This window comes from Simochromis diagramma, unplaced genomic scaffold (assembly GCF_900408965.1).
Source record: "Simochromis diagramma unplaced genomic scaffold, fSimDia1.1 OVJJ01000205.1, whole genome shotgun sequence".
Taxonomy (NCBI): domain Eukaryota; kingdom Metazoa; phylum Chordata; class Actinopteri; order Cichliformes; family Cichlidae; genus Simochromis; species Simochromis diagramma.
The window spans coordinates 5,610,941-5,633,006 of NW_024386782.1; the positions used below are offsets into that span (position 1 = coordinate 5,610,941).

A 22,066-nucleotide genomic window follows, 5' to 3' on the forward strand; every position below is an offset into this window, starting at 1 on the left:
ATAGCAGTTGCTGGTTGACCTTGTTCATACAACATTTTATATAATCACATGCTTGAAGTTTTTGTCTTTTTCTTTAGTTTTTTTTTTTTTGGCTAGCTGCATGACCCAAGGTACGATAATATACTTTTACCACGTGGTCCAGACTATCTCAACATATGTCCATCACCTGTGGAGATCGGAGATTGCATAGCACTACAATACATCTTTCTTTGTTCTTGGCCCAAAAGTTATTTTATATGTGTATATATTAGATTGTTAAAATGTAGATTTTCACTAAGGTATCTTCAAGCTACTTGAAGGTGGTCATGGCTGATTTCATCTTCCATTGTACTATTATTTTTTGGTTTAAAGCCTGTTAAATGTATTTTATTCCCATACCTAAAGCAGCACTTTGTGCTTAATGCTACTAAGATTAAGAAAATGAATAATGGTTCAGATTTTGCTCTGTTTGCATAATGTTGCAACCTCACATGCGAGAAGGAACCAGGAGACAGAGATTTCAGCTTCTATTTGCAATTCTTGCTTTCTGTGCACACAGGAACAGTGACCAGGGGTCACAAACTCCAACACTAGTCTCCGACTACGTCCACACTAATGCGTTTTCATTTGAAACGCATCGTTTTCTCTCCGTTTTGGCCTCCCGTCCACACTGAGACGGCGTTTTCGCTTATGGAAAACGCAGTGTTTTGAAAACGCTCTCGAAAACGCATACATTTGAAAACTGCTTTCGCGTCGCAGTGTGGATAGCGAACACAGAGACTTTCTAAAACGATGAAGCATGTTAGTCATATGATGCAGTCATGTGACCAATTAAACTAAGATAGCAGAGGGCATTATACAGCAGTTGTCTTGTTTGCTCTCACTTTTGACAGCCCTATTACAGATTAATATCAGTCTGTACATGCTCCAGATAGCTTTTCTTCAAATTCTTTAATTCTCACTCCCTTTGGCAACTTTGTACTTTTGTGTTACTCGCAGCAACAACTCCACCTCATTGTTAGTCCATTTAAGTAACTCAGTGCTTTTCCTCGACATTTTGCCGCAATGTTTCAAAAAGCTGGAAAGTAATAAAGCAGCAGACAGAAATGAGGCAGGCCGAATCTTGTTGCGTTTCACGCATGCACAGGACTGGAGTGTAAGCGTTTTCGGCCGTTTCAATGTGGACGCACAACTCTGTGAAAACAACTGAAAACGCTAGTGTGGACGCGGAGCGTTTTCAGACGAAAACGCCGTTTTCAAATCTATCCGGGCTAGTGTGGACGTAGCCTCCATCATCGGTAGCCAAGCTCAACACAACCCTAAGCTGTGAAAACACTGGCGATCACATAAATGAACAATAACAACGTGGGACCAAACACAACATAACAGCAATAACTTATAGCCTTGTAACTTAACATACTAACATAAATACTCTCACAAGTCTTTTGCCAATCAAGCTGATTTTGATTCTGATGTTTCTGTACAGCAAAGTGTGTGTTACTGGCCTTGCTGTCAGGTATACATGTTGAAATGCATGCTCTCTCTCTCTTTCTCTGTGAAAACGTCTTTCAGTGGTCTAAAGGAAACCAAAATGGTGGAGATGCATTTTCACAGAAACATTTTGGAGTCTTTGCTTGGTAAAATTTGCTACTGCTGTCAGGGAATGTAATCAATGAGTGCATCGAAATGCTCCTATTCCCCCATCGCTCTGCTTAATAATTCAACAACAAGCGTAGCCTCTCTGGGCTTTCACTGTGAAAGGTAAAGCATGACCTCCAGCACAGCAGCAGGTGGTGCACACACTGGTTACTGTGCAAGAATGGAAGATGGAACTTGCTTTTCTCTTTAATTCTATTATTGGACTTGAGGGTTTGAGGATATTACACTCTGCACATGGGTCTATAGTCACATGTATTACTTAATAATAGAAGATAATAGAATCTGAACTATCTAAGAAAAACATGCGACTCTAACCTAGTTTTGCAGGCATGAAAACATTTTTTTAAAAAGACTTGGTGTCAAAAGCCACGTATTAGGAGCACTTGGAACAGCAATATTAGAGCTGCTTTATTTAAAATAGCCAACTGTCAAAACACAGTGTGCACACATCAAAGATGTGCAATTTTTAGAACGGTGAGACCTTTCAAACAGCAGACAGTGTCTCTCGTCAGAGCAGAAAAAAGCACAGGTGAAACTAATAATGTTAACAATTGTTCAGTTCCAATTAAGTGTCCCAGCAGTGACCCAGCATGTAAAATAACAACCATCTGTAGCTCACGAATATAAGAAATGCAGTCATTATTACTTTTTACCCGTGTTTGACTAGAATGTCTCTTGTGAAAATGCCCCACTGGATGGTAATATACCTATGAAAATCATTTGCACAGGACATGATATTTTCAAGGAAGTTTTAATGGAAAAGTATAGAAAAGAGAAAAACTATCTAACGCTATTCTAGCCCAATTTCTCTCATCCCAGTCTGAAAAGGACAAGAGGGTGAATCTCGTCTTGTAAGTTTGAGAATTTAGTTTTATCTGGTTCTCTGCTGCTGTACTGCTGTTCAGTCACTTTGTGTGGGCGGACAAACCCGCGTCTCCAAAAAAACACAGTTAAATCCAGCTTATAGGTCAAGCTGTATTTTGTTTGTGGTCTATTGCTGCCTACTTTGCAATTTGTACTGCAAATACGGGTTTGTTTTGGCACACACACACACACACACACACACACACACACACACACACACACACACACACACACACACACAAGGAACACAACCCAGATGGGGTTAATCCAATATCATTTACAATAGTTTATCATGTCATATGTCATGGGTGTAATCCCATTTGTTAAATGACTTTTGGATCTCTGTTTTAGATTACGATGTCTGGTAAAGCAACTGGAGAGAGGAGAGGCTTCACTTACTGACCTCAAGAAAAACCTTGAGTATGCGGCGTCTGTGCTGGAATCTGTTTACATCGAGGAAACAAGGTAAGAAAATGTTGGAAGTTGTTTTAAAATGGTTAATTTATCAAGAAATGGTCCATTTATCAAGAAAACCCTGCAGCTCTAAGGGCAGAATTTGCTGAAGTGGAAACTGGCTTAAGTAATCTGGCATCAGTGCTACAGTAAAGATTATAGAATAATTCATATGTCATGATTTTAATTAGTTTTTATGACTCTAAATAGAATTTACAGACCAGAACTTGAAATACTGGTTTAATTTTCTACCCTGTGCTAGAATGTCTGACAAGTAAGTTACATACAGCCACCGGTATAATAACTAATCACAGAAAAGCAGCCCCCACATTGCCTCACAACATAACAACTAATCACACAGATCATCTCTCCAGCTGATTCAGTCTAGCTCAGCCGTAGCTTCCTGCTGGCTGTATGTTAGCAAATTCTAGATCTCCTTCTTTGCTGGCAGCTGGAAAAAATAACCTTTAAGCTAGCTACCTAAAAGAAACTAAAACCTGTGGGGGGCATCTTTATATGTAGGAGTTTGATCATTATTGGTGCTTGCCTTCCTGTAGACCAAACCAAGATTTTTCCAGTGGAGTTTTGCATCAATCCATCCTGGGCTCAGTGCCACCAAAGACAGGTGTGACTGGGTTAAAGAAATATAAAGAAGCCAGAATGATTTCCTCCTGTACCAGAATGAAAATGTGTGCTGCTAGACCAGCACTGACACAGCACTTTGGAGACACGTTTGGCTGGCTGTGTGAAACAGGTTCTCTGCTAGTGTGCTCATGCTACACAGCAACAGAAGATTGGTTGTTTTCATTGGCTTAACCTTAGCCATATAAATAAACTGCCATCATTAAAATACATCATAACAATGTGGACATCTACGTCTGCCTCAGCAACATCTGTACTACCATAGATAACACCTCGTCTCGACACTGCAACCCCCTCTCTGTTCTCCTTTCTTTTATGGCATATTAACAATCTGATAATGCTGCTATGTTATAATGCAGGATATTGTAATAAATTGTAAGCAGTAAATATTTGGAGACAACTGGAAAGATTCAGAACATCAGTTCTGATAATCATCCTGATACTATAAAAGGCTGATCAATGCTTTTCAGATTTTTCATACTTTTCGGATCAGATTCTTACAACCAACACATTTTCATAACATCCATTCATCCATTTTCTCATGTGTATCCAGTTCAGGGTCATAGCGAGGCTGGAGTCTATCACATAAAACGTGGGGCACATAAACTACCCAGAAGTAGATAAGTTGTTAATGTTTGCTGCACCTCAGCTTAATGGAACATTAAAATATTGTTACTACTGTTAATTAATGATAGTTAGCTCGTTAATTAATGATGAGAACAACAAGCCCTCCTCATTTGTTTCTCCAAGGCAAGTGAAGGCATTTACACACAGATGTGGATTTCTCATCATCATTTTCTCAATAACAACAAATGTTTTTACAGGAAAGGGATGTTAATAAATGCACTGATTGCAATTTCTTGGCCAACAACTACAATTTCTGATGTTTTTCTAAGTATGACCTCCTGATACAATTTTCTTTTACAATTATAGTTTCTTTTTATAGGACATTTAACCGACAGCATGTATAGTCAAAAATAAAAATTTCTGTAATACATAAATACGGTTTTAATCATAACTTTTTCAGCTGAGTGGAGGTGATTTAAGTGATTTAAGAGCACATCGGTGTGTAGCCATGAGTGCGCGCAAGTGCGTTGCACTTGCATGAAAGGGACCAGGTCATGATTAGACATACTTGAGACTGACTGGCCAGTCACCAGTCCAGGCTGGATGATTGGTGGATCTTACCTGAAGGACCAGGGAATCCTCTGAAGTTTAGGGGTAAAAAATAAAGCCCTCAGCCACAACAAGGTAATAAGCCACTTAGGGATCAATAATAATGATCCAACTATATAATAGTTGGATCATGAGCCTGGTCTTCCATAAGACCAGGCTTATGGAATTATGAAAACCTCTCATCATCTAGATATCAGAGTCATTTTACATAATCAATATTTTTGCATTTCACACTTTCAAGTGGTAGCCAGATCTTTTTCTCAAAGGTTGACATAGCTGCTGATTGGCCAAGCATCAATATCAGGTAGACAAAGGGATGGTACAAGTTTGCTTTTTTACCTTAAATGACCTGTATTACCTTCAATGTGAGAAATTTACTCTTCATCAATGTATAAATACATGTACTTCACTTACCACTGAAGTTTTCTGTGACAAACATGGGCAAGGGGTATATACATTTAATAAGTGGTCTTTAAATTTCAAAAGAACAAAACACAAATAATTTCTGTTCTGCTGCCCCTCTGGCCAAGTTTAAAAATAGAAAATTACTTGGGTAAAGTCATAGAATCATTGGTGTCACTGCACATTTTAAAATTTATTATTAGGAAATATAGTAGGTCAGTATATTCCAAAAGTCCAGTGGAGGTCCAAAATCGGAGATACGACCAGGCTTATGGAATTTTGAAAACCTCTCATCATCTAGATCCAGTCAGATTAGGGTCAGCAATGGCAGCGCCACCCTAGGATGGAGGATGATGAACTATCCAGTGCAGAATCCATGTAGCGCCATAAAACCTATGTTGTGAATGCTTTCTCCCCCCCCCCCCCCTCTCCATCTCTCTCTCACTCTCTCTGCCATGCGAGCATGTATTTAGTTCAGAGGTTTTGCAGGCTTTGCTCTTGATCCCTCATACATGTCAACACAACAGGGTGGCTGTGGAGAATTATAAATTGGATTGGTATTCTGCGCCCCGGTGTTTCAAGAGGCCTGGGTTGTTTTGATCTTACATAAGAGGTAATATTATTTGATGGACAGCATTAGGATTTGAGTTCTACCCTTTGTGAATGTAAATGTGCAATAAACAATAAATATTTTAGTAAATCTTTGGTCTCTGCATCTTCCTTTTTTGTACCTTTATTTCTGTCTTGCACTACTACTACTACTACTACTACTACTAATAATAATAATAATAATGTGGTTTCTTCCAGGCGCTTGGTGGACACAGAAGATGAACTCAGTGACATTCAGTCAGAGTCGGTGCCTTCAGAAGTGCGAGACTGGCTGGCCTCCACCTTTACCAGACAGATGGGCCTGATGCTAAGACGTAACGAGGAAAAACCTCGCTTCCGAAGCATCGTCCACGCCGTTCAGGCTGGAATATTTGTTGAGAGGTAGAATTTGTTTGTGTCGCACAAAAACACTTCCACGATCACATCCGAGCCTGGAGCCATCAGCCCTAAATAATTCATGGCCTATCACCTTTTATTTCCCCCCTTGCCAATCTATTATTGGTGCATCCAAATCAGTGTCACGACTTGAAGCAGTTCAATCAGCGTCTTTAGTTTGGCCTTGCATAACAAATGGATAGCACTCGTGTGCATTTTTGAAGACATGGTGTTCTAAAGCTGTTTTGTTTGCTTTTGTTTGTTAAAGTAGTTCAAAGTTTTGTGTAATTTAATGAGGAATAGTAAATAACTGAGTTATGCAGAGGCTCGAAACTTATTTTAAGTCACCCATTTTATTGCACATGCTGTTTGCTTTTGTTTGTGTCTGGATAGATGATATGTTGATGTGTAAATTTGATATGACATAAGTCTTTTTAGATGAATCATGAAAAACATTTGAAGGCAATAAGGCAAATACTAAAATGCAGTAATAGAACTTTCTTTTGTACATAATTTAAGAGTAGTTATTAAAGCTGGGGGTTGGCAACATGTTTTTGGCACTACTAGACAAAAAGATCAATAATAACCTTTCAGCATATAGTAATTCAAGTGGTCTGGAAGGGAACTAGTGCCTCTCCTCTGGTCATTGTTTACAAACTTTAGATAATCAAATCATGACAGGAGACTTTGACCACAGGTCTTTTTACTCTAGTTCAGATGAAGACGTATGAGGTGTCTAAAAAGCAAAAAGGACTTTATAGTGAGAGGCAGGGGTGCAGGTTAAATAGAATCCTTTACCGAGGGAAATAGTGGTTCTTTGTAGCCAAAAAAATAGTTTGAGACTTTACTTTTGGCAGGTGTAAAGCTCATATATAAGAGGCTCTTAGAATAGATAAGCAAAAGCTGGAGGAGGAGGGTTGTCTGTTTTTAGGTTTTTCTTTATTTACATCTGTTGGTGCTTTAATAAATACTTAGGTATACAGCAGAGGGAGGAAGGATTCAAAGCAGTAAAGGTGAGAGAGGCAAACCGTTTGGCATATTTATTATTCAATTACAATATATATACATATATAAATAATATATTTTTTCTGTCTTGCAATGTAAATCTCTGGTATATTATTGCTGATAGGTGATGAAGTTCTTACTTAAGACTGCCTTATCTGAACGTGTGAGCACCAAACTGAATGAGAGCGACTGACAAGTAGGAGAGAGAGGAAATAATTCAAAATTTAAAGCCACACTCTTTGGTTAAAATTTCAATCTGCTGGAAATGTGTGTGCATCCTCGGAACGCTGGCTCTCTCACCTGAGTCAACAATACATCATCAGTTCCTTGGCAAGCCTGGCTAAGCACAATCATTCGGAGAGCTGCATACAGCTCTAGGCTGTGCTTTATCACACAGTAACATGCAACATGTATTTGTTTAAATCAGTAAGCCTCTAACATGTGAGTTATAATCTTTCTTAATCTGTTTTACAGTGAAGCCATATTGGAAAATGGAGGATTAAAGTGAAAATGTGGAACAGCGTGGTGCACTCTGAGCTGTCCACTATCTGTATAGATATCTGCCGTTCATTACAACTATTGTGATGCTAAATTTGAATCTCTAGCATCTGTTCTTATTCCACTAAATTGCGAGATGCTGAGCACCACACACTAATTTTGTAGCCATCCAACTGAATCTAATGACTCGTTGGTCTCATGGGGAATTATGTAGCTTGTGTTGCAGCTTGCAATGAAGTAAAACCATATTTTATCCTCATATGTGAGGATAAAGCTTTCGCATGTAAAAAAGAAAAAAGAAAAAGAAAAAAAAGACTAGCTTGCAAAGCATTTACCTCTTCTCAACCTAACCTGTCTAATATAGCTTCACAGTGAGTTGTGCATATTTGAAGCTTTAGGGAAACCAGCAGGCTGTGGTTTGGGGTTGGTGTAGTAACCTCTGCTGTTTGCACTCAGCAGTGCTTTTCATTTGATGTTTTTATCTCGTTCAAACAGGATGTACCGGCGTACCTCCAATATGGTGGGACTCAGCTACCCGGCCTCTGTCATATCTGTGCTTAAGGTATTAACGTGCGCACTCACATTCAAAAAGAAACATACGCATAAGGAAAAGTTACTTGGTGCACACATACACGCTGTGAAAATCGACATACTCTGAAATATTTATATGAAGTGGACTTTTGGCACCGTTTGTTTGTGTTGTGTGTTTTCCTTTTGTGTTGGTAGAGGACGAATAAGTTGTTTGACAAGGATGGTGTCATTATTTAAATGTTTCTCCTTCATACAGAATGTTGACAAGTGGTCGTTTGATGTCTTCGCTCTGAATGAGGCCAGTGGAGACCACGCACTTAAATTCATATTCTACGAGCTGCTCACAAGATATGATCTCATTAGTCGTTTCAAGGTAAAGCCCCAAGGAAATAATGTACCACCTGAAACTGATATGTGGTGGTTTATGCCATTAAAACAGGAAAAACTATTCAGTATGAGTAAGATCTTCACTGTTCCTTATTTGATGGATGTGGGCACACTCTCCTCTCCACCTTAGAATAAGATTATCTCACTAAATTTTAATCATTATATGAAGGGGGCTGGCCACATTTCATCTCAACTGATAGTACATCATTCAAGTCACCAGATATCTTGGAGAAGGGTTTCCTGTTTACATTTTCTTGTTGTTTTGTCTAATGTCAGATCCCAATCTCTGCGGTGGTGTCATTTGTTGAGGCCCTTGAGGTCGGATACAGCAAACATAAAAACCCCTACCACAACCTGATTCATGCTGCTGATGTCACACAGACTGTGCACTACTTGCTACTCAAGACTGGCATGGTGGTGAGTAAAACATGGACAAGTTAGGTAACATAATGTTATACACATACATACAGTAACCTGCTAAAAAGAAACAAGCAAAAAAACAAACAAAAAAAAAACTGTTGACCATCTTGGTTTAGTTCCAAGAAAGCAGGCTCACTGGATCGAAGCTTAGTCTGTGAAAGTGAGGGGATTTTATCCACATGGTATTCAGAACATCTCTGTCAGCCTGATTGCAGCTTTGCCTGACATTCAGCTTTTAAATATGGCTTTTTTTTAGCCTGAAGAATCCATGAACCATCTTTTTAGACAAAAAAACAAACAAGAGCCAAAATTAATTTTAGGAAGGTTGAAAACATCTAAGGAATAGGCACCGAATATAAAATAAAATATTACCTCTTGCCTTTTTTGTCCTGGGTATATCATTGCTGCTCCATAGATTTTGCTGCTTTTGCTCTTTTTACTATCAGGTGACCTATATTTCACTTCTTTGCACCGAGGTGACTTTAGGGCATTTCTGATGCAGCATTTATTCAAAAAAGGAATAAAAAACACTAGCCTGAGTTCAAAGTCCCTAACCAGCCGGCTGCCCCCGCTTCCAGTGTTTTTATTTAATCACCTTAATAAGGTGGCTGCGACAGCTGTCGACATGGTATGTTTCTCTGGACAGTGCCTTGCGGAGGAAACCACATTACTGCTAGAACCACAGGCTCCTTGGAGAGCAGGTGAAGGACATCTATCATTTTGCAGGCCCTCCAGACTCCATTAAATCAACAATCAACAGGTCATTCATAAAGCAGACCCATGAGGAAATACAGTGAGTGGTGGATCAGCCATCATGCATCCACCCTGTTTTTAATGACTCCTCCACCCCCCACTGTTGATTAGTCACCAATATCGACTGGGCTTCCTGAGCTAAATCCCCACTCTGTGTATGTGAGGGCGCTCAGATGCATGCACATCTTAGAGGGGAAAAAGCCCCGATTACAGTGTGCTGATTACAGATTAGATTTTAGATTTTATAGATGAAACTAATGATTGATTCACTGAAAAAAAATCCACAAATCCACCAATAATATTAACTAATTATATATTGAAGAGTTGTTATCGATCTTCCTCACTGACATCTCAGCCAGAAATGAAATAAGATTATCTCAAACTATTCCTGCAACAGTGTGCTGCTGCACTGACATTATCTTCTTTGCTGTAATCATGAATCGCACATCAAACAGCTACAACATGACCCAAAAACACACATAGGAAGGTGTGATGTGTAGTCTCACCTTGTGACACTAAACTTATAGTAAACTTAAAAAAGAGACTTGTGGGGTTTTTTTTGTAATATTTGGTGACATATGTGGAACAAAGCAGATTGACAGACCGTCACACAGAAACTGAAACCAGAAGTGATGAAGTGAGAGTTTAAAATGCAATTTTCAATAGAGCTTGTCTTATCTGAAGTTTCTTTTTTGCTTTTCTAACCTTTTCCTCTATCTCCTTCTTCCCATTTGTTTCCTTTCATCCCTGACGGTAATGTATTTCTCATGCCGCATACTTCTCTGGATCTTTTATATCACTTTTCGCCTCTACATTTTTATGGCTTGATGTTCTATTCCCTGCGTCTCTCTTTTTTCAATTCACTTGCTTCTCATCTCTCTTCTCTAATTTTTGTCCATTCTTTTCATTACTTTCCCCACCTCCTTTTCCTGTCAACGTCTGTCTTTTCCATGTCGTTACCTCTTCTCCTGAACACCGTTCCCTCTTATATATCCGTCTTAATGCCCTCCTCATCATCATCCTTACCTCACCCCTCCTTTTCCCTCGCTCCTTTGTCCTCCTCTTTTCTTCTTCTTTTGCCTCCAGCATTGGTTGACTGAGCTTGAGATCTTTGCCATGATCTTTGCGGCGGCGGTGCATGACTACGAGCACACGGGGACCACAAACAACTTCCACATTCAGACAAGGTAATAGATCATTAAATCATAAATGCATGGCACTGACTCGCCCGATCAATGTTTTCATTTGCAGCAAGAGGGCTTTACAATCACACTGTGATCACCTGCAGTGCAGTAATAACACTGGGGCTGGTGGGGAGTCCAGATGAACTCCAAAACTCATCCTCTTGAAAAAAAAATCGGTTCTACAAAACAAGGAATTGCTCAGCATTTTTCACTCTTGTCAACTTGAAAGAAAAACATTTACCATCATCTGGAAAAAAAAAGGAAAAACAATTCACAGGACTCTATATACAGCTATGAAAAACTAAGTACACCATTACAGCTTCTATAGGACTTAAGATAAGTAGCTGATAGGTGCTGATAATAAAATGCATTTGATTAATTGATCATCAGCATCTGTGACCATCTCTGTAAAAGTAAGTTTTGGCAGCTTACAGGTCTAAAGCATTTAGGTGTTTGTTAACAACATGTTACAATCTTCCGAGTAGTGGATGCCCCAGCAGATTAACCCCAAGGTCAGACCTTGCAGTGCTAAGAGAAATTATGAAGCCCCAAGACAATATCAAACTCACACAGATATAATGTTAATGTTCCTGACGGTACAGTTGGAAGAAGGCTGCAGAGTTGGAATGGTTGCCAGGAGAAAACCTCTTCTCTTTTTGGGCCTGAACAAACCCAAAAACATCTGGAAAAGTGTTCTTTGGACAGATGAGACCAAGGTGGAGATGTCTGACCACGATGCAGAGTGTCACATTTCGTGAAAACACAGCATATCATGACAAACACTTCATACTAGCTGTCAAGCATGGTGGCAGAGAGGTGATGATTTGGGTTTGTTTTTCAGCCACAGAACATTTTAGGGCAAAATATGGGCCTAAAATCATGGGGGTGTACTTACATTTTCACAGCAGCAGATAGAGTCCTTTGAAACTTTTTTGGCATTTCACCTAACACAACAATTAAAATCTATTATTATGAGAAACAAAATTGATTTCTTTTGACCAGTGCCCTCCTATTTTTAGGATGCATGAACTTCATTTTATTCATTTTTGATTTAGAACCTTAGAAGAGTCAGTGTTCCTTAGCCTTTCAATAAATAATGAAAGTTTTTAAAAAAAAATATGTTAGCTTTGATGCAGGTTTAAGTAAATAATACCCTCCACATGTTATTTCTTTATTTTTTCTGTTTATTCTTTTCATTGTTTTTCTGTTGCATTTGGCAGGTGAGAGTTCAACCAAATTTTAGTCTTTGACCATGTCAGATGGATTTGCCAGGAAAGAAATGTGTCAGATCTTTCACTAGTTGCCAGACTGCAGCAATAGCTTTGTTGTGCACTCAGTGTTTTGAGCACAGCACTCTTTATAGTGTCATTAAGCTACAGTTTTTGAACTAAAGTAAAACAGAAGCAGCTAAATGAATCTCAAGTAGGCAACCAATTTTGGATCTTTGATTTTGACTAGCATCTGCAAAAATGTTTAAAGGATTTAGTAACATCTGTGGATCCCTCATGTGTTTTCTGAGCTGTTTGATTTCCCTGCAATAGACCAAGAAAAGAATTTTCTTTCTTTTGGACTGACAGGTCAGACACAGCTATCCTGTATAATGATCGTTCAGTATTGGAGAGTCATCATGTCAGCGCAGCCTATCGCCTGCTGCAGGACGACGATGAAATGAACATCCTCTACAACCTTTCTAAGGATGACTGGAGGTCAGTAACACAGACAGAGAATGATAGGAAGGGTGCAGGATAGGTGAGTGACAGCAAAGGGGATTAAAAGTCAGATGTAAAAATATCACATGAGAACAGACAAAGCATGAATAAAACCAAGCAGAGCGCACAGGTCAAGTAGACTCACAATGAACACCTACTCAAAGTAAACTGAGCTCCTGTTTTTCCAGGCTACTTATACACAGTAGAAACACAGAGTCAAAATCAGCAAAGCTGGATTACCTCCAAGGCTCAACAACTTTATAGAAATGGAACTGTTATATGAAGATAGCTCTAATCTGATTACATACAGCATAAGCTACTGTCAAATCAGATATAAATAGTTCTCAGAAACCACCTTCATCTAATTACGCAGGCTTCAAAATAAGTCAGCTTTTATTAGCCGCAGGTTTGACTGTTTTTTATGCTGCACATGGCTCACGTTTTCTCTCCTTTTTTCATTTAGAGAGCTGCGGGCTTTAGTAGTGGAAATGGTGCTGGCTACAGACATGTCCTGCCACTTCCAGCAAGTTAAGGCCATGAAGAACTTCCTACAACAACCGGAGGGGTCAGTTGCCATTTCCTTCATTACAGTTTATAATGTGCGCCCTTGCCCCTGCAATTTACATACCCATTATCCTCGCTATCAGCCACCATTTACTAACCACCTGCCATTTACAACCTAATTAATCCTGCCCCGAAGGAGGCATTTGGAGAGAAACACAATAAACAGGCCTGTTTTATATCAGGTGGACCTCTGGAATGAAAAACAAGGGAGGATTTCTGTTGCTCAGGTGTTGTTTACTGAACATAAAAAAATTAAATTCAACGAGTCATTTGCTGCCAAATAGTACCAAATGTCGCACATTACACAGTGCAGGTATTCAACAGAGAATTACCACGGTGCCTCTCAGGCACAAACGCAGCTTGCTTCTCTGTGCTGGACGTCTGCAACAGAGTTACGGTGTAGTCACACCAGATTTGGCAGGGTGAAATTTATTTACACACTGTGGCTAAAAAAAAGAGCCGCTGCCAGAAATTGCTGGCAGGTTTGTTGGCATGCCGTCCTTTTGCTACTGCTGATGAGCTAGCAGAAAATGTTTCGTTTTCACAGAAAAAAAATATAGCACTTCCTTTGACAGAATTATTGTTGTGCTGCTTGTATTCTTTAGCATTAATGCTCCCTCACACTTTACAGTCGCTAATATTCTCTGGGTGTTATACTTTGGTAAAGAATATCAGAAATCCTTTGCACAGCAGAAGATATGAGCAGAATCAAAAATGGAGAAATGAAAAAAAAGGAACCTCTCAACTTTTTCCTCTCTTAAACAATTTAGACAAGAGGAAGACAAGAAGAGAAATTATCAATAACATCACCCAGAAACAATGAGGGAATAACACTCTTTATCTCTCTACCTTGCAATGTTCCCCTGGGAATCCTTGAATCCTGGCATTCATGTGGATGTTATTCTTACATGCACCAGCCACCTAAACATTGTTACACACTATCTGATGGAAGCTTCCTCCCAAGCAGGATAATGTCCCCGATAGTAGAAAACAAAAACTAAAGTATCTAACAGAGCTGGTTCTCTCACAGACTGACTTGGCTGTTGTGAACTGCTGATGTTCACATTTTATATTCTTATCTCTTATTATGCCACAGGGATGCCTAACTGACACAAACTAGGGAAAATAAATGGTACACAATTTCATCCCAGAATGGAATAATCATAAAAAAAGGAAAAGAGTAAAATTAAAACAAAGTCACTTATGGGATAAACTTATGGGATAAACTTTCACAAGTGCGTTCCCAAAATCTAATACAGACTACAAAATGAAGTAAACTTGTCAAGAAGGCTAACATGTAATCTCTTGTGTATTTTTTTTTATTTATGTTGAACCCATACAAACAACATAGATTGGTAACAGATGTGATGTAGCGTTAATGAGGCGAAGTGGGAGCCAAAGTAGGGCTACAGCTCGCAAGTGACCTTGCAAAGATGCTGTTTTTTAGGTTTTTAACTCTGGAAAATATCCAGAGAATAAAGTAAGAAAATGTCAGGAGTTGCCCTTTTTCAGCAAGACTGCGCACTTAAGATGCGTTCTCACTACTGCAAATACTCTGTTTGCTTAAGGCAAAGGGAACTGTTTGGAGAGACTGTGCAAGAGGAAGGACACGTGACGCCTTTTGTGAATTCAGTAGATATTTGCCTGCTCTGTTCTCACATAGGCTTGGTCGGATATTATGTGGATGTCGTACTAAAGGGGTTGTATATAAAGGCCTGTTTAATATCCAATCTCACTGCGATGGACACCTTAGGTTTGTACCTCTGACAGTTAATATCAGGCTGCTGTTCCTGAGTAAAAAATGACTCGAGCCACTGAGCTGTGAACCAATGCAGAGAAAAGACCCACACATAAAAAATATGGATGGCAAATTATGCTGAGGTGGTTCTTAATGTTATCCTAGAGAGAGAATGGCTACAACTTTGCTTCTCTTTAAAATTCTTGCAGTGAATCTATATAAAAAACAAAGTTTAGGCCCTGCTTTGCTTAAACTAAATGGTAGTGAATGATGTTAGATATGTGCCTGATTCATTTAGAAGTTCTACATAATACTCTGTTGGTATTTTTAAGTGCATTAATGGTGTGCATCTTTTTAAGCACTTTAAGCACCCTAACACGACTGCAGTGACCGATAACTGTTGTACATGCAGACACTGAGCTGAAGCGTGCATACAGAAATAAAAACACTATCAAGCAAACTATCATGCGATGTGATGACTCATCAGTGCTGATGCAGCTGCTGCATTGACAAGAAACATGTTGACCTTCAGGGTATTCTTTTCACCGTGATAATGCCGAGCACTTATCTGAAAATTACTCAGAAGGCACTGATATGTAGATAAGTGGCTTCCTAAAAATATATATTGGTATCAACAATATTGTGTTCCCTGTATTTGTGAATATAACTTGAAAATTGCTGACCTGAAGGTAATCGTCAAGGGAGAGTATTGGGTGCTCACACACACACGCACACACGCAAGCATGCACCAAAATAAGAGATTGCAGTCTGCAGGGAGCTGTGATGCTGAATAGACTCTAATGTGAAGTAATTCAAACCAGACTGCTGCAGGCCTGCTTAGAGTGCACTTTAAGACCCAATCTGCCACAAATGGAATGAGGGGAAAAAACGTGAGCTAGTCTTTTTCACCTCTGTTTAACCTCTGCTATGCATGTATTATTGTGCCTGCATTTTCATGTGACTGCCTATTTTCTATATGCGTCTGTTCATGATTCAGTCCGTTTACCATGAGATTTTGATATTAGGTTGCGATTTCTCTAGAGCTGAGATGATCTTCATACTGTGTTTTAATGTGGAAGTAATATGAATGAAGAGGACTTTTGGATGGATGGATGGAAGACTATACAGATAGACACATAATGCTGGAGGTAGGGGGTTCCTTACTGTAATGAAAATAGCGCATTTCATCTTTTTGAGTACTGAAAATTAGATTTAATGGAAATGGGAGATGGCCTGTATTTGTATAGCGCTTTCCTAGTCCCTAAGTACCCCAAAGCGTTTTACACATCCAGTCATCCACCCATTCACACACACATTCACACTGGTGATGGCAAGCTACATTGTAGCCACAGCTGCCCTGGGGTGCACTGACAGAGGCGAGGCTGCCGGACACTGGCGCCACCGGGCCCTCTGACCACCGCCAGTAGGCAACAGGTGAAGTGTCTTGCCCAAGGACACAACGACCGAGACTGTCCAAGCCGGGGCTCAAACCAGCAACCTTCCGATTACAAGGCGAACTCCCAACTCTTGAGCCACGATCACTTAAGATAGTTATAAATTAGGGGTGCAACGATACACAAAATTCACGGTTCGGTTCGATACTTTGGTGTCATGGTTCGATATTTTTTCAATACAAAAAAAATGTTCATGCCTTTTTAATTTGTCATTTATTAAAATTATAAATATATATTTTAACTCAAAAGTACAGTTTTTAAATTTAATGTTGCTGAAACAAAAGTAATTAAAAAAATAAATATCTCTCAGGGCTCTCAAAATTTCAAAATCCCTGGTAGCCCTTCGGGCAGGGACTCTTCAGTTTTTGGTAGCCCAAAATAAATGTAAGTAGCCCGAATAAAAAAAGAGAGCAATTTTTTGATTGACGTTTTGTTTCCTGTTTTGTTTCCTTTACATGTTTGCATAGTAAGCTAACGATTGATAAGATGATGTCAGAGGAATTGGTGCGCAAATTATCATCACTCACCAATCAGTGCTGTCGCTCTCTATACACAGTTCGCGGGATTGCAAAGTGAAAGCAAAAAACAAGCGCAAATTCAAACGCGATTTCAATATGTCACATATTGACAGTGGCTCACTGATGCCAATGACATAATTACCCAGCTACATTTCCGAAAGAATGCAAATGCATATTCTCAGCAGCATATTGTAGCGGGTCAGGGCTGTTCGGGGTTCTGTTTGTACAGTTATGTTTTGTTTATGTTGCCATAGTGACGGGTGACGCCCTCTCGCTGCGACGGTGTGTCCTTCCGGGGTCAGAGGGCGCCCTTTGTGGTGTTGTTGTTGCTGTGCGGTTGCCGCGCTGAGCAGTTAGCTAGCGGCAGTGTTCTTCTGCAGATGTCAATAAACGGCTGTGCTCCCTGGCTAGCTCACGGGAAGCAAGACCAAACGACACCTCCGTCTCCTCCTTGTTTGAGCTCGCCACATTGGTGTCAGAAGTGGGATGATGGTGGCACCCATGTTCTGACCCGAGTGACTTTTCCCCCGCTGGTCGTGACCGGCCGGTGCGCCAAAAGAAGGCACCTGGACATTTGCAGGACTTTGTGTGGGGTAATGGGGTCGTCGGGGACGACTGACCCCTTAGGTGGGGGCTATGTAGCGGGTCAGGGCTGTTCAGGGTTCTGTTTGTACAGTTATGTTTTGTTTATGTTGCCATAGTGACGGGTGACGTCCTCTCGCTGCGACGGTGTGTCCTTCCGGGGTCAGAGGGCGCCCTGTGTGTTGTTGTTGCTGTGCGGTTGCAGCGCTGAGCAGTTAGCTAGCCTGCAGATGTCAATAAACGGCTGTGCTCCCTGGCTAGCTCACGGGAAGCAAGACCAAACGACACCTCCGTTTCTCCTTGTCTGAGCTCGCCACAATATTAAACATATCAGGTCCCCATAAGGAGAATCATGTGCTAACGGCTGTCTAAATGACTCGGGTAAAGTTTGTAGCATGCATGCTTGTTGTTTTTGTCTGCTTCCACTTGTCTTTGCACTAGGATGATGTCAGTGTAAATGTGCAGTCATATTCGTTGTGTTCCCACTAGTGCTGTCAGCGTTAATCTCGTTGAAATGACGTTAACGCCACAACACGGCAAATCTCCGTTACCGAGCTACCCCTGATCGCCTGTGCGTGGCGCTAGACGGCCAACACATTAACGAGCTAACTGCACTAACACACTACTTCCCACCCATGTAATTGAGCATTGCATGGCACATCCAACATACTGTTTTACTTTAGTCCATGACGCGCTTACCTTCAGGGTCATACATCACATGAAAACCAAAATATTTCCAAACGCCAGATCTGAATGAGGGTGGGGGAGGTTCAGTTTGCCATGTTGCAATGTGAGCTTAACTTCTGTCTGCTAGCTTGCCCTGCGCTCTTCCTTCTGACAATGCTGTCTGTGTTGAACGCTCAGTGGATCTGCGCTTGACAGTGCAGCCTAGGCGGAGTAGTCGAACGCAGATTCACTGAGCGCTCAACACAGACAGCATCGTCAGAAGGAAAGTTGATAAAATAAATTACAAATTTTGTATTGTTCATACATATGCGTACCGAACCGAAAGCACTGTATCGAACGGTTCAATATCGATACGAGTATCGTTGCACCCCTATTATAAATACGAAATTATACATGTATTGTATGTATTGTATGTTACTGTGATACCCATGATTATGTCTTTGTGATCTAAGAACTGGTGTCACAAAAGTGTGACCAACACAGTCATCACTGAATTGGCCGTTATTTTGGTTTCAAGCCAGTATCTGTAAATCCTTGTGACTGCACGTGTGGTCAGCCCAGAAACAGAAAGACATAAAAACTCAAATCAACTATAGACTACTGGCTTTCTGGATCATGCTACATTTGTTATGTCCAGGATCACATTATGCTATGATTACACACAGACCCACAAGGTGCAAACAATACCAACTATGTTATCGCATTTAGTAAATAATCTACGTTTAAACAGCAGATATGCAGTCATACTGTTTAAACACCTGCCACACTCCTCACAGCCGCCTTTGTAGTAGTTCTCACTACAGTTGGTGTCTCCAGGACCTCGTTATACTATGATTGCACACGCACACACACATAGACACACACATACACACACTTGAAGACTCCCACAGTGAAAACAAAACCAGTTTTGCTGTCATGATGGAATAGTGTTTTTTTAATATTCTAAGTGACTGGGGACGAAAAACTAAACTCAAGCCAGTGAATGTGCAGTAAAACATAAAAGACAATAAAAAGCTAACCTGTCACTTAGACTGAATTTCTTGTACAGACTCATTTCTGGACAGCTGCAGACTCTTGTGCAGCTGTGCCAGGGATACTTACCATTATTGGCATTTTCTTGCATCTTTTCTGGGGTCTTTCATTAATCTTATCCAAGATTAATCTGCAATGTCTTTGTAACAACTTTTATTTTTTATTTTTTTGCCAGGTTTTTGGCAAAACCTGAAGCTGGTTCTGAACTTGGCAGATAAAGTATTTCTGACTCACATTCATTTTTTTAAAGCCAGAAACACAAAAATGATCTCAATCAATACAGTTTATCATGATACCTCCAAAATCAATTAGCTGCATCGCAAATGGTTATTTGTCCTTCTTTCCTTCTATCATTTTCTTTTTTCTTTAACAATAGCTTCTTTTTTCATTTATAAAAACACACAAACAAAACATAAACCATTAGACTTTTCAAGAAAACAGCCGTGATGGCAATTTTTAAAACTGCCTGTCTTCTCTCTCTTAGCATCGACAAGCCAAAGGCGCTGTCCCTGCTGCTGCACACAGCAGACATCAGCCACCCGGCCAAGACTTGGGACCTCCACCACCGTTGGACCACCTCCCTACTAGAGGAGTTCTTCAGACAGGTGAGTTCCTCTGTTACGTCAGAGTAACATGTTAGATGATGGTGGTACAGTGCATGGTTTAGTGGTGGTTTAAATGTATGCAGAGAGAACATGGCATGCTTTTCAGTTGACCTCAGACACAAAGGTCAAATTTACCCTCAGCTGGCAGTTTACTAGGTAGTCATGCTGAGAACTAATCAAGCCTTTGGGGGAAGATCATGCTCTCCAATTTCATGAAATTCTGGAATTCAGGGTCATAAATCGGAAGTATATTGTTGCCATGATCAATAAGCCACATGTAGCTATCTATGTTTGAGTTTTTTATAACTTTGATTATATTTTGACAAACTGACACCTGTTAAATTTGCTGAATTAATTTATTTAAAAAAAACCATCTGAGGTGTTATACATTAAAAATGATATTTTCCTCCCCTTATGCCCAGCGGATTGCGACAGATGGATTCACCTCTCTGAGTCTTCTTATTAAAAGGGAGCTTTTCCTTCCCACTGTTGCCTTGTTCTTGTTGACAGGGGGTTGTCTGATTGTTGGGGTTTTCTCTGTATTATTGTAGGTTCTTTACCTTACAATATCAAGCACCTAGAGGTGAATTGAATATCTAGCATGCAAGACTTTATCGACTTTTAAATGCTGGCGTGAGATTGAAAATTTCTGAGGTGCTACGGCGCAGTCCAACAGAGCCTTAATGAAGACATGAGGTTGAAGAGAGGCATTGGAAGGCATTGGAAATAATATCTTGAGATTTCTTGCTGATAGATGAAACACATGATTTGAAATGCAGTTTATTTATCTTTTGGTTTTAGTCATTGCTCATCTTTGTCGCTGGTGCATTGTATTAGTTTTTGGGTGCTATGTCAACAAAAGCGATTTATTCTTTTGATTCAGTCACACTCACATGAAGTGTGAAACACACTTCATGTGAGTGTGACATAAAAAAATGAAATAATAATATTGGGAAATAATGCTGTTAATGTGAAGCTTTTGCAAAACACTAACAACAAGAGAAATATGCAGTCACACCAGCAAATGTGTTTTTAAAAAGAACAACGTGCTCCATAGAAGATTAAAATGTACAGCGTGACAATGAATTTATGCTATAAATAATAAATGGCGTAATTGTAAATCTCATAAAGAAGGACAGACGTTTAAATGGTGCCACACTGCTTAAATCTCGTCCATTATTAATCCACATTGTTCCCATTATCAGTGCTATTGTTATTGTGGTTGCTTTCACGAGCCTTTTGTCTCTGGGGATACGAATTGCCGATAAATAGCCTCTCCAAAGAACATTGCCTCCCGACTCCACATCTCATCTGTTTGTGACAAAACAGAGGAGAAAATGAAACACATTTGCGGCCCAAACGCACTCGGGGAGGGGCTCAGACGAATCCAAGGTCTGTTGATAGAAGTGTGAGCATATGGTGTGCAGTGGTAAGTGTGTAGGCAAAGATGTGTGTGTGCATGTCTGCAGGGTGCATCGTATTTGCCCAAAAATATCAAAGACAGGAGGATTTTGACTTAAGAAGCTCTTGTGTTTCCAGGGGGACAAAGAAGCTGAGCTCGGGCTGCCGTTCTCTCCACTCTGTGACCGAAAGTCAACGATGGTGGCACAGTCACAAATCGGTGAGAGGCTTCCCCACCCTCACATAAACCATCTGCACAATACAGTACGCCACTTTTTTGGGGGGAAAACATCTTGCAACTGAAGGAATTTTGCACTGAGGAATGGACAAACATTTGAACTAGCTAGAACACGTTTAAAAGTGTAGAGGTTACATAGGCCAAAGGTGTACTTACTGTTTTCACAGAAGATTACTGAATCTATTGATATTTTTTGCATCATAAATTATTAAAAAAGCCTAATTTTTATTTCGAGTAATTGAAGTCTGCCACATTTGAACAAGAAAATATCAGAAAAATGTGTAAAAGAAATAAAAATAAACCAAAATAAGCTATTTTATTCTGTCTCCACAGAAACACTAATCATATAGGAAACTAGCATCTATTTTGAAACAGCAGCTAATATTTGCTGATAAGCAGGCAGGTTTTGAGTTCCCTCTGAGGTTCACTCCTATTTCACTTTTGGTTCTATCACTCTCTCATCTTGACTTCTTTATTTGCTTCGCCAACAGGAATATTTTCTTGTACCTGGTAGTTTTTAGTTAATTCTGTCCTTCAGACCTCCAACTAACTGGAAAAATCAAAGAACTGTCTTCTTTCTGTTTTTTATTGCTTTAGTTTT

The 22,066-nt window shown here is 39.9% G+C and overlaps 1 protein-coding gene across 8 annotated transcripts in view; it reads left to right on the forward strand.

The window, feature by feature from the left end:
• The window catches only part of pde1cb (phosphodiesterase 1C, calmodulin-dependent b), a 107,739-nt gene that overhangs the window by 76,165 nt on the left and 9,508 nt on the right, over positions 1–22,066 (forward strand). For all 8 annotated transcript variants that reach the window (XM_040018309.1, XM_040018261.1, XM_040018245.1 and 5 more), the window contains 10 exons: positions 2,854–2,967; positions 5,983–6,165; positions 8,158–8,224; positions 8,450–8,566; positions 8,857–8,997; positions 10,840–10,940; positions 12,515–12,643; positions 13,110–13,211; positions 19,706–19,826; positions 21,366–21,447. In XM_040018309.1, coding sequence (XP_039874243.1) covers positions 2,854–2,967; positions 5,983–6,165; positions 8,158–8,224; positions 8,450–8,566; positions 8,857–8,997; positions 10,840–10,940; positions 12,515–12,643; positions 13,110–13,211; positions 19,706–19,826; positions 21,366–21,447 — 1,157 coding nt within the window. The remainder of the gene's footprint in view (positions 1–2,853; positions 2,968–5,982; positions 6,166–8,157; positions 8,225–8,449; positions 8,567–8,856; positions 8,998–10,839; positions 10,941–12,514; positions 12,644–13,109; positions 13,212–19,705; positions 19,827–21,365; positions 21,448–22,066) is intronic.